The sequence below is a fragment of the Arachis hypogaea genome, chromosome 19, assembly GCF_003086295.3.
Source record: "Arachis hypogaea cultivar Tifrunner chromosome 19, arahy.Tifrunner.gnm2.J5K5, whole genome shotgun sequence".
Taxonomy (NCBI): Eukaryota; Viridiplantae; Streptophyta; class Magnoliopsida; order Fabales; family Fabaceae; genus Arachis; species Arachis hypogaea.
The window spans coordinates 15459927-15474373 of record NC_092054.1 but is presented as its reverse complement, the minus strand read 5'-3'; the positions used below and the strand labels follow the sequence as shown (position 1 = coordinate 15474373).

Here is a 14447-nt window from a genome sequence, read left to right as displayed (position 1 = left end):
TAATCCTATCTGGGACAAACCAAACTTCAACATAAGATTGATTTGGCTAGGCAACATCCTAGACTCTCAATACACTAAGTGCTTACCCAACTTAACAAGGGGTACATCAGATACAAGATACAAAATAAAAATATAAACAAATAGAAATCTAAAATCAACTTTGCCTTTTCTCTCCAAATTTTTCTCTTTGCATTTTTTCTCTATTTGACTTTTTCAAATATCTCATATTTATGCCTTTTTTCACTCAAAGATAAACATTAAAATAGAATAATAAAATAATAAATTATGAAGGAGATGATGATTCACAATTTTAAAGCTATAAATTGAACCGAATTTAGCATTCTCTTATGAAGCTCTTCATCTTGATGGAATATTTCTTTAATCTAAAAACATTGTCCAAAACGTTGAACTCTCATAGGGAAACTCAAATTCTAAAAAGTTCTTTTTTTTTGTATGATTTCAATTACCATACCTAAACCTTGTTTTACACAGTTGACTTAGAGATGGGACTGTAGTTGAGATTTCAGATTTCATGCATTCATATATTTCATCTTCTCTTTTATCCTTTTTTTAATATCTTTAAGGATCTAAACCATTTATTCTTGCTTTGGCTCCAAGTTCCTTTCTTGACCATTGATCCACAATAGAACTTCATAGCCTCCATTTTTCTTTATTTTTTAAAAATGGGTACGAGGGAGAAGGAAGTTTCAACAAGTTATTTTGGGTATCACAAGTGAAAAGATTTTTTTGATTTTGTCTAAGATTTAATTTGTGCTTTTGTGTCCTAGCTTCTGATTTCTTCTTCTTTCTTTGTTTCAGAGTGATGTGACGTAAAGGAAAATGGAAGAGAAAAAAGATAAAATTTTGGTTCGGTGTAGTGAAAAAGTTCTGAAGCAATTGGAATTTAAAATTCTGTAGTTGGCATCTAGGTGAGTAAGTGAAATTGGACATGGATCACCTAGTTGGACCTTATGCTTATGTTTGGTCCAATTTCCTTTCTTCACACTAATATTTTAGATTTCTTTTTTCTTTGGACTTCGTTAGTTTGTTGGGCCTATTTTCTTACTTTTTGAACTAGATTTCTTTATTTCTTTCTTCCTTGTTGATTAGCCACTCTTTTTTTGAATTACTCGTAATGATATAAGTTCAGTCACACATTTTCTTGGAGCTTCTGGATTTAAACCATTATTTCCTTTGTTTGCTTAATCTTTGGGCCGATTTTCTTTTTTCTTAGGCTTGCATCACTAATTAACACATCAAATCCAATTGGATTATTAACTCAACTTCAACATGTTTGTCATCATCAAGTATAATAGTATTATGTGATTAAATATATGTATAAAATTGATCGTGCATCAAAATAAAATTCTTAAAATATTATTCTAAAATATTATTGAATTAATACTTAAATTATTCAAGAAAGGATTAAGTATGATTTTGGTTCTTAAGATATAGGCTGAAAATTTTTTTTATCTCTAATTCATTTGGTATACAAAATCATCCCTACAATTTAAAACCAAATTTTAAAATCGTCTTTTTTAATTATTTAAATAATAAAATTTTGGACTAAATTATCTATAACAAAAAAATTAGAAAATAAAAAATAAGAAAAAGAGAGTATTTTTCCTCCGACAAAAGAGAAGAAAAGAAAAAACAAAAGAAGAAAAAAAAATTATTCACGATCTACCTCTACCTCTATTTTTGCTGTCACCTTTATAAAATTTTGATCTCTAAAATAAAAATGATTTTAACGGAAGCAGTATGGGACTGTGAATCATCTAAGGCTCTGGGGAGCGATGGATATAACATGAATTTTATAAAAAGATGTTGGGAGAAGATTGGAGTGGAATTCACTAAAGCTGTGATAAGTTTCTTTGAGACAGAGAGACTACCAGCAGACTCCAATATTACTTGGGTAGCGTTGGCACCGAAGTTTGTGGGCGCGGAGGAGATAAAGGACCTTAGACCAATCAGTATGGTTGGTTGCATTTACAAGGTCATATCAAAAGTGTTGACAAGAAGAATGAGGAGTGTAATACCAGGATTAGTTAAAGAATCACAGAGTGCATTTGTAAAGGGCAGGCGAATACATGATGGAGCGTTAATTGCCTATGAAACTGTACAGTGACTAAAACTGAAGAAGAAGGCAGCAGCTATCATCAAATTGGACTTCCAGAAAGTCTATGATAGAGTCAAATGGAATTTTGTTGATATTGTGTTGAAAAAGATGGGGTTCGGTAGAAGATGGAGGGCATGGATTACAAAGTGCATTAGATCAGCTTCTATATCTATAATGGTTAATGGGGCTCCATCCAAACCATTCAAGATGGAAAGAGGGCTTCGACAAGGTGACCCGTTATCACCTTTTTCTATTCGTTTTAGTAGTAGATGTGCTGAACAGGATGATCGAAGAGGCAGTAAAAAATAGGAGAATATCTCCTCTTCTAGTTGGTAGGGACAATGTAGAGCTATCTCATCTCCAGTTTGCTGATGACACGATGTTGTTCTGCCCGCCAGAGGAGGAAACAGTGAGAAACTACAAGAGGCTCCTGAGGTGTTTTGAGATCATGTCGGGATTGAGCATTAATTTTGACAAGTCCAGTTTGATACCGGTAAATTGCAGTCAGGTGTGGGTGGGTCAAATGTGCAGATTATTAGGATGTCAGGCGACGAATCTACCAGTGAAGTATCTAGGCATTAATCTAGGTGCAAACCCGAGGCTAGTAAAAACGTGGAAGCCAGTAATAGATAAGGTGGAAGAGAAACTGAGTTTGTGGAAAGCAAAGGTACTCAGTAAAGTGGAGAAGTTGGTTCTAATCAAATCTGTGATAAATAGTCTACCTACGTACTACTTGAACTTGTACAAAATGCCGGTTACGGTGGCCAAAAAATTAATCTTGTTGCAAAGAAGATTCTTTTGGGGGAAGGACGACGGACGACCTGGACTTGCCCTTGTAAAATGGGAGATGATACAGGCACCAAAGAAACTAGGGGGACTAGGTGTGGGAGATGCGATGATTCGCAATACCACATTGTTATTTAAATGGTGGTGGAGATTCTCTAAGGAAGAGTGTCCTCTATGGAAGAAGGTAGTGTGCTCTTGCAATAATCTGAACCCCGGCCAGTTATTGTCTACTCAAGCTATACCAGCAAAAGGGGGTCCATGGAGAGATATTTGTCACTTGCAAATCAAGGAGCAACAAGTCAGACAGAAGATGATTGACGGGTTGGCTATGGAAGTAGGCAATGGTAGACTAACCAGATTTTGAGAAGATACATGGCTACAGTCGGGGAAGCTGAAAGACTCATTTCCAAGGCTCTACTTAATTTCAGATAATAAGGGATCCGTGATTGGGGAGTGTGTATTTTGGGATGGGATAGAGTGGGTGTGGAACTTCCATTGGAGGAGGGAACTCCGACAATGGGAGACCGACCGTTTGAACCAAATGCTTGAGATCTTGCAAGTTGTGAGACTGATAGCATACACACAAGATAGAGTGGTGTGGACATTTGATAAAGAAGGTATCTATACTACTAACTCATTTGTGCAGGTTTTGCAGGTATAGACGTTAACGGATGATATCCTCAGCTATAAGTTCACAAAGAAAATCTAGAAAGAAATTGTTCCACCGCGGATAGAGTTGTTTACTTGGTTTGTGCTTGTAGGCAGAGTCAATACAAAGGATCGCTTGAGCAGATTAGGCATCATTGAACAAAGTGATAACATCTGTGTTATGTGTAGTAAAGAAATTGAAACTGTACAACATCTGTTTGTTACGTGTGAGTTTGCTTGACAGGTGTGGTGCGCATGGATAAGTCACGTGGGTCTTGTGTGGAGCGTCCCAGGCTCCATAAAAGAACATTTTGAGAGCTGGAGGATGATGAATTTGAGAAAAGATGTGCGAAAAACATGGTTAGTGAGATTCTTCTCAGTTATATGGACCAGCTGGCTGTGTATAAATGATGTCATTTTTCAGAACAAGACAGCGGAAGTGGAAGATTGTGTTGCTAAGACGTTTTGTCGCTTTAGAGAGTGGTGCAAGAGGTAACACATGTTATTGATGGCTATGCCGAAAATAATATAGAAGTTGCAAAATTTTATTTAATGCTTTCTTGTATGCTCCACCGAATGTGTTGAGCTCATTTTTCATTCACAAAAAAAAAAAAAAACCAAGTTAATCTTTAAAAAATAATTTTTTATAAAAAAAAATTAAAAAAAAATTTCAACCTCAACGTCTAAAATCGTACTTAAAGTTTTGATTATTTAAAAAGATGAGTTTTGTTAACGGAGAAATAGTGGAAAAACACATTATAGTGTTGAATGTAGATTGATGATTGATTGTTGATTTCCGGCTGCGCTCCTTTCCTTTGTTAGTCTTAACTGGTTTCACGACCACGGCGTTTGTCTTCTCTGGGTCTCACTCTTACACCCTGTCTTGTCTTTTTAGAAAGACAACCCTTCCCATCACATCACGCACATGCTCCCTATCACCACCACCGCCACCACCACATTTCCCAGATCCAACTACTCACTCCCCACACCACTCTCTCTCTCTCTCCCCAACCGCAATGGTTGGTCTCACAGAATCCTGGTGCTTCTGCAAAGGCCTCAGCAAGTCCGAGCGGATGAAGGCCGCCATTTTCTCCGGTAAGGCCCACGCCATGGCCACCATCTCCCCCTCCGCCTCTGCTGCCTCCTCCGGCACCGGATTCTTGATCCACCGGAACCTACTTCTGACGACGCACGCCAACATTCCGTCCGCTGTCGCCGCCGAGACCTCTGAGATCCGGCTGCATAACGGCGTCGCTGCCACTCTTGTTCCTCAAAGGTACTCCCAACCTGAATCAGAACTCTGATTTTGTTTATCTTATCTTATGAGCTCATTTTAATGCTGAAATTATGAGCACTTGCTATAATAGAAATTAACTCTTATTTTGTTTATATATATATATATATCATAGTAAAATTAGTCATTATAAAATGTAGTAATAGATAAACTCCTTTTCCTTTGAGTGGTTGAATAGGATTGCTTTTGATAGGAAGATATATGTTTCCAACAAAAAAAAAAGAATATCAGGAAATAGTTTTGTTAGGGAATAAAATATCAGGAGCTTATTTGCTGATAGTGATAGTAGAAACTACATTGAGAATTGTTGGTGTGTTTTGCAAATTAAACTCTGTCTATTTCTTGCAGATTAGGTTTCTGAATTGTTAGAGAAATCAGTCGGTTAAAATAATTTGGTTTCGGTTCTAGGATAGAGAAAATGGAGATGGCTGGTGACTATTTAGAAAATCAATCATCAATGTGTTGACAAATGAGTCTCTAAAATAGCTTTTGTTAACACTAAGAGAACTCTATGGTGATAATTAAATTAATCATTGTAGCACTGGAAACTAATAAACCACCTTTCAAGAACTATTCTTTCAACAAAATGATTTTTTACAGTTCAAATGGCGGTTCCCCCCTTTTCATATGTGTTTCTATGACTGTTTGTTACTTTAAGCCAGTGGTCATAATGGCATTATGTGTTTGATGTAGCTTTTTGAATTGTAATTTATTTATTCATTTTTGGTTAATGAATTGTAATTTATTTTATTTGAAGTGAGATTGCTTTTAGAAATCTTTTCCGTAAGCAGATGGATTGATTAGATATTTACATTCCAAATGATTTGTAATGATTCCAAAGCTAGAAGGTGACATTGTTTTCTTGTTAGCTTTATTATTGGTTTCAATTAGCATAAGTTGTAGGTGGAGCTTATCATTTGATTGACTTTTATTTACAAAAGTAAAACATAATTATTAAACTGGTTTTGTTCACTTGTTGAACTACAATAATAGTAATTTTACTCTAATTGAATATTTCATGATTGTTATGAACCATGCCTAGGCTTTTATCTATGAGTTTGCCAAGTCTGAAGACAGTTATACCTATAGTTAGTTTGCCCTTCTTGCCATCTTCAGCTAAATGTTCCTTTGACCAATAAATACTCAGCATCTTGGTGCTTTCATGTTCAAGAGATCAAGCAAGACGTGTCTTTTAGTGCATTATAGAGTTCATAACAAGAAAACAAGTCAGAATGTTAAAATGGTAAATATTATACTAGACCTGGGAATCTTAGAAGCAGGGTGAATAATGCTTATAAATAATTTTGTTTAGAATATTGTGCTTCAGAAGTTATTGGAAAATCAAAACTAAATATATAAATAATTTAGTGTTGTCTATATCTAATGTTAACACCTACCATTTCTTTTCATTTCCTATATACCATTGCAATTTTCTTTAAGCAAAAGAAGCTCTAAATGTTACAGACCAAAAGACTCTCTTGTGCTTTAATTGGTTTATAATAAATTATAATGATAAAAAGTTTGTTGGTATAGTCTTTTTTCTCCCTTACAAAGCTTTAGGAGAAATGACACCCTGAATAGAATTATAGAAAATTTAGTTTTAATAGGGTTCAATGCACTGATTGAGCCTTTCCTGTTCATTTATTCCTTTCACCACTCTTTGTTGAGATACCATTCTTTCCTTGCTTGTTCTTTATATGATGTTTCTCATGTTCCATAAACTCAGCATTACTCATCAGTAACTTACTCCTTCTATTCCATTTTAATGAGTCGTTTTGACTTTTATGATACATTCATGGATTAATGTATCTACATACAAATTGCATCAATTTATGAATGTGTTAGAAAATTTTAAACAACTTACCAGTAGTGAATGGAGGAGAGTATTAATTTAATACTCAGACATTCGTGATCTTAAAATATTCCTTGAATGTATCGGAAACTCTATTATTATTCTTCGCTAATGAAGTAATGATCTAATACATAGGACAAATGTGTTGATGTGCAAAACCTAGTTATTAGTTATTGCAGATGATTTCGAATGGTATTTGCAAAAGTAAATCCATAGGTTTTACCTTCCTTTTTCTCTCCACTTAATGAAGGCTAACACTTACTCTATGACAATTATGAACTGCTTAAGCTTACTTTTTTTTTTCCAGTTCATTAATGGTCACATCCATCATTAACTTGTTTATTACCCAAGTAGCCTTTATAAATATTCAGACACTCCTTTCCCCTTAAGCTAGCTTTTTGGGGGAAAAATATAAAATTAGTTATTTAGTTTATGCTATGTTGTTGGCATGAGGCCAAAAAATAATGAGATTTTGTCCTCTATCCACGTTATATTGTATGTTTTCTTGCTTGTTGAGCTGAAATTACTGCTAACTTCCTACTTTGTTTTTGTTCGTACATTAATTTATAGACATTTTCATTTTGGACTATCACCATTTTTCTCTCATAATTAATCTTTATTTCATTATTTGATCGTTTTCCTCGGATTCAATTCTCTAGAATATTGATCATCCAAGGCTTTCTTCATGTTTGAAGTATGCCTCTTTTTTTTACTGCATTAAGCTATTGGTTTGGTACTCTCTTGATTTAGTTTCCATGAAGATTTTTTCGGTTATATATAGGAATTTCCATAGATAGAAAACTGGCTTCCCTATGCTGGTATTGGGTCATGTTGCCTCAACCTTCTTATTCCCCCATGAGTGGACACTGCTTCAGAGGAATGTCTTTGGCAGATACGCGCAGAGATTCACAGCCATTCTTTCATGAAATATTTTCTTTCTCGTTTTTTTTTCTTTTTCTTTTTTCTTTTTTCTACAGAGGAAAATCAAATCCATAACTTTAAGGTCTCTTTGGTGTTCCCTCAAAAATAGTGGTAACAAATACAACAACAATAACGAAGCCTTATCCCACTAGGTGGAGTCGGCTACATGGATCAAATGATGCCATTGCATCCTATTATGTATCATGTCTACAATGAGACTGTTGACGCATAGATTCCTTTTGACCACCTCATGTATGGTTTTTTAGGTCTTCCTCTACCATTTTCTTCTCTCATGTCTTAACCACCTAAGACAAATAAGTTATATTTTTTTAAAAGAATAATTTTATTTATAGATTTCATCTATGATGTTTTCAGCCCTAGTTTTAGAGGGTTTACCATAATACCAAATTTTACATTAAGGGCGTACATAGTTTGTTTTCCTTTATAAGTTCTTTGTAATAAAAAGCAAAGAATGATCTGTATTGAGAGCAACGGCCTTTGCCAATCTGAAAAAATTAAGTGTTTATTATTGTGACAGTGATCTTATTCTTTTGACATCGTTGCAGGTTTTTCATTACGAGTTCAGTATTAGATCTTACAATTGTGGGTTTGGACGATGCCGATGGAGAATTGATTGCCCAGGGTCAGTGTCCTCACTACTTGAAGACCTCTTGTAAAACCACCCTGGATCTTGGAAGTGTAGTTTACCTTTTAGGCTTCACTGAGAAACAGGAGCTCACTGTTGGAGAAGGGAAAGTGGTCATAGCCACTGATAATCTCATAAAACTGTCAACTGATGGGATTCCATGGAACCAAGGTTCTGCTGGTTTCGATGTACACGGCAATCTAGCATTTATGGTTTGTGATCCTATGAAACTAGCCACGTCGCCAAATACCAAGTCCTCTTCGACTTCTTCGTCATCCTCATCATCTTTGAAGAAGGATCTCCCCATGCAATTTGGTATACCTATTCTTGTTATCCTTGATTGGTTAAACCAGCATTGGGAAGGTAGCCTTGATGACCTTAACAAACCAAAATTACCTCTTATTCGGTTGATGTCTGCTGGTCCAAAGAGTGAGCATTCGTGTGCTTCATTCTCAATGAGGCAAGTTTTCAAGTCAACTGCTGATAATGATGGCACCACTCCATCTTCATCGAACACTATCTCGAAGACAAGGGATCAGGGACAGAGTTCTAATGCTGCTGCTAATACCATTGAAGAAGAAAGCTTAATCACAAACCTGAATGCTGAACATGTACAGGGAATTCCCACTCCAGAAATATATGAATCTCCAAGAGTAAATGCTGCGCCACTCGGAAAGAAAGAAACTCCACAAAAGCAGCTTTTGGACATTAATTTTCCTCCAAGAAACTCTCAACCTACAGTTTTGCCGAAATCATCAAGGTTACCTCTTCCAAAGTCTGCTGAAAACTTTTTGAAGGGTCCTTTACCAGAAAACCGGTTAGACAAACAGAACCAAGACCGAAGACCAGCGACCCCTAGTGAAGAAGTTGCCTCAACAGGTTCTGTTAATGTTGCTCAAAGTCAGGTTCAGTCTAGTTCATCTCCCATAGAAGTATCAGAAATGCACAATGGATATAGCAGCGAAGGAGAGACTACTATGTATTCAGCCGAAACGGCGGAGAGTCGCAATTATACATCTCCACGGGAGGGGAAGTTTCAACAAGTAGGGAGGAGCCAAAGTTGTGTTAATTACAATAGATGGGGTGCTTCTCAAAGGAACCAAGCTTCTCGCCGGACGACACCCGAAAACCAGAGGAGCTTTGGTCATGGGAAGAAGATGTATTCACAAGGAGCTACCTCTCAGAGGAGTAATGACTTTTTCAGCCCCACTGTCTCGTCGATCATGAAGCGCAACCCTGACCATATTATTAGACCCCGGCAAACTCCTGTGCATTCTTCTTCGCCGAGATGGATGTTCTGATTGAAACTTCATATTAATAAAGGAAACAAAATCAGAATAGTATAGTCATCCTTACATTTTCTTTCTCTATTATATAACATTGATTCTTTTAGAATAGAGTACCCTGCGTCGTTGGATCCATGTAACCAATCCTATACAGGGGGATAAGGCTTAACTGATGTTCGGTATCTACTTGCTAACCTTTTTCGTTGTTTGGTGAAACATGTGAAAAGACGAGCATGGTTTATAAGAATTTTCTGCCAAATTTCTTGAGTTAGAGCTAAGGTGATTTATATTAGAGAATATTTTCTTGTCTTAAGATATGTTGAACTCTTTTTATTAAAAAAACCAATACATAAAATTATAAATAAAATCTTATTTTATCATATGAACAATAATGATATTATAAGAATGGTAAAAAGTAATTATTGGTAGATATTTCTTAATATAAGCTTGGATACATTGATTGATAGTACAAAACAGTTTAAATAGTCATCTAGTTCTACCTACTTATTGCCTCGCTTTCTAATTGAGACAATCCATTTGGTCTTGGCTGCATCACAGAACATCAAAAGCAAAACAAAATGAATTGACCAATTCATTGAGACTTGAGAGAATGAGAAAGTTCTGTATGAATTAAGTCCTCTCAAAAATGCAATAAGATACAAACACTCAACTAAGTTATGGATTTCCCATGTGTAATATCGAGAAAGGGAAGAGGAAAAATCTTCACACAATCCAAAAGGTGACTAGAACTTAATTCTCAACAGTTCCGAACCTCTGATAAAGACATGCATAATCATCACATCCAAAAAATAGTGTACAGTTTTTCAAGATTCTTCTTCCCTTAGACTACGAATCCTTGCCCTCTGTGCAAGAAACTCCTCTTCCTGAGCTCGTTTTTTAGCAAGTGCTTCCTCATCAAGTATCCGTATCGGGGACCATTCTGGCAATCTAAACCATTTTCCATTTTTCTGTGAATTCTCATGATCCTGATGTATTATTTTAGTTTGATCTCTCAAAAAGTCTTTCGCTTTGAGAGTAGCATAATCTATTGTTGTCCCTACAACAGCGAAGATGACAGAGTATCGAACCGCCCCAAGTTGACCGCCTGAAATTCCAGAATAAGAAAGCAATTTTAAGTGACAAATTTATCCATACATTTTCACAGCCAAGCAATGCAATCTACTTAAAACGAATAGTATCTTTGCAGAACCAGATCGGAACTGATCTCTATTTGGGACCCCAAGTTGGTCAAATTTTCCCTACTCGTGGGGGCAGTATGGAGGCAAAAGTTTTCTCGGCAACCTTCGAGGACAGGCATGACAATGACCACGCCTTGGTCCCCATATATGAGAAATTATTTACCATTATATAGGTACATATATAGCATAATCATTTTAGTCAACTATATATGATTAGTAGATTAATAGGCAATTAGACACTATCCACCTTTTTCTAAAATTTAAAGTGTATAATAGCAATAAGTGTGAGATAGTCAAGATGGTAAATGGTTTACTGTTCTAATAAGAGGTTTTGGGTTCAAATGAGTCTTAGGAATAACAAAAAGCTTTGGTTTTCTATAAATATATGAGAAGGCTATTTTAGAAAAGAAAATTTGTGCATCAAATCACTCTCAATCCCCTTTATATATAGTAAATATTATTTTTATATCATTTTCATACTATAGAAATATATTAGTTTTACTTTCTTTGTTTAACTTTTTAAAATTTTAGTAACATTATTTTTCTAGTTCAGAGACATCCTGAAATGGAGATTAAGGATTAACAAATGAGGTGGCGGGGACTTCTACCAACGTCAACTGCTATCCCAGCTCCTATCTATTGAATTTGAGTTCTTTTGCTTGAGTGTTTCTCTGATTCTTGTTCTACTCTCCAACATCGAATTGTGTCATTATTTTTTAATTTCCTCTCTTTCAGTCTAACTGGTTCATCCTTATTTTCATTTTCAACATCTAAACTTAAACATATCTGCTTTAATATACACTTTTTTCTACATTAGATGAACCCTGTGAAAGGAAGTTTGAATGTAATCTAAATTCTAAACATATTACCCTAAGCACGAATAGAGTGATACTCGTGAATCTATTTTCATGAGCAACATGATTAATCATCTTTGAAACCAGTTATTAATGCCAAACTATATAAATATGTTGGAATCGTTAAAAAAGAGTTGAGGGGATAGGGTGGAAAAGTTGAAAGTAAATCTTTTTCTCTATAAAATATTTGATCCTGTCAAGCAAACATGAAAATTTATATCATTGTTACAATAACAAAAAAACACCATGTAACAAGAGGGAGAGTGCAAAAAGCAGAACCAGACCTTGCAGACGCCCTAGAAGAGCACCTGTTCCAAATCCAGCAACTACAGAGTTCCATAAATCATCAGGTCCTGTTTTTCTAGTTTCTGTCACAAATTCTCGTACCCCTGACAATTTCGACAAACCATAGTTGCAATTTAATCCAAAATAATGACCTGAATTATCAAATGTTCATGCTCCATCCACACTTCTAATGTTGATATTTGACTAAAAGATGTAGTTCTAACACAGATAATTGAAGATTTACGATATTTATTCTTACTGAAAACAAACATGCTGATATTTTACAAAAATGTATCAAATTTGAGCCCTTGAAATTGATAGTTGAAGTCAAACTTAATTTGACAAAAGCAGAGGAGGGCAGCACCATCATTTAGAATGACATTGATAATAGAAAGAAGATATAATAAAGTGACAAATACACAAATAAGTTTTCTTGCACAGGTAATGGTATTGCTAGCAATGAAACTTGAAAATTTTATCTTTTTCTCTGGTCACATGATACTGTTATGTGAAAATTAAGAAGGATCGAAGTCCATACAATAGTATAACGCAACAAACTGTTATAATCTATAACAACAACATAATCAAACACAATACATGAAAACATATTTACAAAACTCTTAACTGATGAGGATCTGATCATAAGAAAATCAAACAATTACCGCAATAGCAACCAGTGACGATGGCAAAATTAGCAGCGTAGCTGGCAGTAATATTTGCAAGACCAAGACTCTTCTGATGCTTCGAGATTAACCCAGTTCCAGCACCAGCAACCCCTAATCCCAAAAACAATCAATAAGGTAACAAATAAAAACAAATAGAGACCAGTATCAACACTCTGTAGCATTCTATCTATTCCCATTAAAACTAAACATAAAATAGAAATGGGTAAAGATTCATCATAGACTATTAGGCATGATCCTCCAATTTAAGCATGTTTAGATTAATTAATTAATTAATTAATTAGGCATGATAGACACCCAAAAGGAATGATAAAAGTTCACAATCAAACACATAGGTTGCACTTGGATTGACAGAAAGAAATAGGAGCTCTCTCTCTCTCTCTCTCTCTCTCTCTCACAACACGTAAAACTCCAAATATCAAAAATAAATATAAAATTAAAACAGAAGTAAGAAAATATTCATAATAGAGAACATGATAGAAGGAAGATAAGAATAGAGTGATACCTGCAAGAAGGGTTGGGATTAAGATGCGGTTTTTCCATCCATTAGAAGGAGGCAAAGTGTTGAGCTCTCTCTCAGGGGCTTCTTCATTTTCAGCGCCCATTTCGAATATACCCTTCAATTGTTGTTGATTCCACGGGTTTTGCGTTACAGTGCCAAATGCAGTGACACAGGTTTTGTGAACAAGAAATGGAACTAGAACAGAGTGGAGCATCACTCATCTCCCCATATAATGAATAAGTGAAAATTTAAACTATAATTTTTTTTTCTTTTGTACAACATAGTCTGACTGAATTAATAATTTAATTTAATAATAATATATAAATATTATTTGATACTATGAAATATTGAAAAACTAAAAATTATATTTGAATGAAAATTAATTTATTTTTTAGCGATTGGATCGAATATGATCAGGTTGAAAAAATTAAGATGCAAATAAGATTGGAGTAGAGTTTAAATTCTATTTACCTTATTCATTCACATTCTTATAAATAAATAACAAGTTTAAAATTTTATATATAGTTATTAAAATTGAATTGGTAATTAATTTAGTTAGAATACTTTAATAGGTTACTGATTAAACTAATTAACTGAATTATAATTAAATAATTATATAAATAATTAATTTATATTTATTATATTTTTCAAGTATTTATTAAAATAAATATTAAGGAATATCATATAATTATAAAAATAGAATAATTGTATACAATTAAAAAATATTATTAATTTAAAAAAAATGAATATAAAATAAAAAATAAAAAATAACATTTGATTGAAGATTTTAAAAATATATATATATATATAAGTGCACATCATAATAAATGTAAACTTGGTCTGGAAGGTGGAAGCAAGGCTATAATAAGCTTGTTAGCTTCAAGTTGCAACTTTGAATTTTGTGGAATACATTTTGGAATGATAGATTCAGACTTCTCACCTTTATATTTTTTCTCTCATAATTTTGCTTAGTCTCACCTATAAAATAAATAATAAGAGATCACACTTTATTTTACTCTTTAAAGTAAAATTCAAAATTTAAAAAATCCAATTCTAAAACTGCACAGCAACAATAGCGTAAACATCTCAGTTCCATCAGTGAACTTGCAGAGGTGCACCCATGGACCTGCACGAGTCCGCAAGCAATTCACTTTGAACTGATCGATTTTTACTAGGTTTGACCCTCAATGACCGATTTTCACCCGATTCCTACAGTGATAGATATAAGCACAATTGAGATTTCTGAAGAGTTATATATTTATGTATTGATAAGATCATTCACTATTTCTTGAAGCTCGATCTCTCCCCCAAAAGAACCATAGAGCCAAGAGAAACTATGAACCATAATAGAAGAACTTGCCCCACCCATGAA

General features: G+C 34.5%; 2 protein-coding genes and 1 long non-coding RNA gene across 3 annotated transcripts; 2 read left to right on the top strand and 1 right to left on the bottom strand.

The window, feature by feature from the left end:
* Nucleotides 1–378: 378 nt before the first annotated feature.
* LOC140182026 (uncharacterized) lies at nucleotides 379–1167 on the top strand. Its single transcript, XR_011877835.1, has 2 exons — nucleotides 379–724; nucleotides 820–1167. It is a non-coding gene; the product is annotated as an uncharacterized lncRNA (long non-coding RNA).
* Nucleotides 1168–4131: 2964 nt separating this feature from the next.
* LOC112777114 (uncharacterized) lies at nucleotides 4132–9811 on the top strand. The gene is made up of 2 exons (XM_025821398.3): nucleotides 4132–4829; nucleotides 8187–9811. Exons 1-2 carry the CDS (start codon nucleotides 4570–4572, stop codon nucleotides 9565–9567), a joined length of 1641 nt encoding a protein of 546 aa, XP_025677183.1. The 5' UTR covers nucleotides 4132–4569; the 3' UTR covers nucleotides 9568–9811.
* Nucleotides 9812–9949: 138 nt separating this feature from the next.
* LOC112775524 (uncharacterized) lies at nucleotides 9950–13336 on the bottom strand. Its single transcript, XM_025819185.2, has 4 exons — nucleotides 13079–13336; nucleotides 12553–12666; nucleotides 11890–11994; nucleotides 9950–10657 (listed from the first exon to the last, which is right to left on the bottom strand). Exons 1-4 carry the CDS (start codon nucleotides 13287–13289, stop codon nucleotides 10377–10379), a joined length of 711 nt encoding a protein of 236 aa, XP_025674970.1. The 5' UTR covers nucleotides 13290–13336; the 3' UTR covers nucleotides 9950–10376.
* Nucleotides 13337–14447: the final 1111 nt, after the last annotated feature.

Coding starts and splice junctions, on each gene's coding strand:
- LOC112775524 (XM_025819185.2), bottom strand. CDS start 13,289: ATGCTCCACTCTGTTCTAGTTCCATTTCTTGTTCACAAAACCTGTGTC. Junction 11,995..12,552: donor CGTCACTGGTTGCTATTGCG/GTAATTGTTTGA, acceptor CGAAATTGTCAG/GGGTACGAGAATTTGTGACA. Junction 10,658..11,889: donor TCTTCTAGGGCGTCTGCAAG/GTCTGGTTCTGC, acceptor CTGGAATTTCAG/GCGGTCAACTTGGGGCGGTT.
- LOC112777114 (XM_025821398.3), top strand. CDS start 4,570: ATGGTTGGTCTCACAGAATCCTGGTGCTTCTGCAAAGGCCTCAGCAAG. Junction 4,830..8,186: donor GCCACTCTTGTTCCTCAAAG/GTACTCCCAACC, acceptor ACATCGTTGCAG/GTTTTTCATTACGAGTTCAG.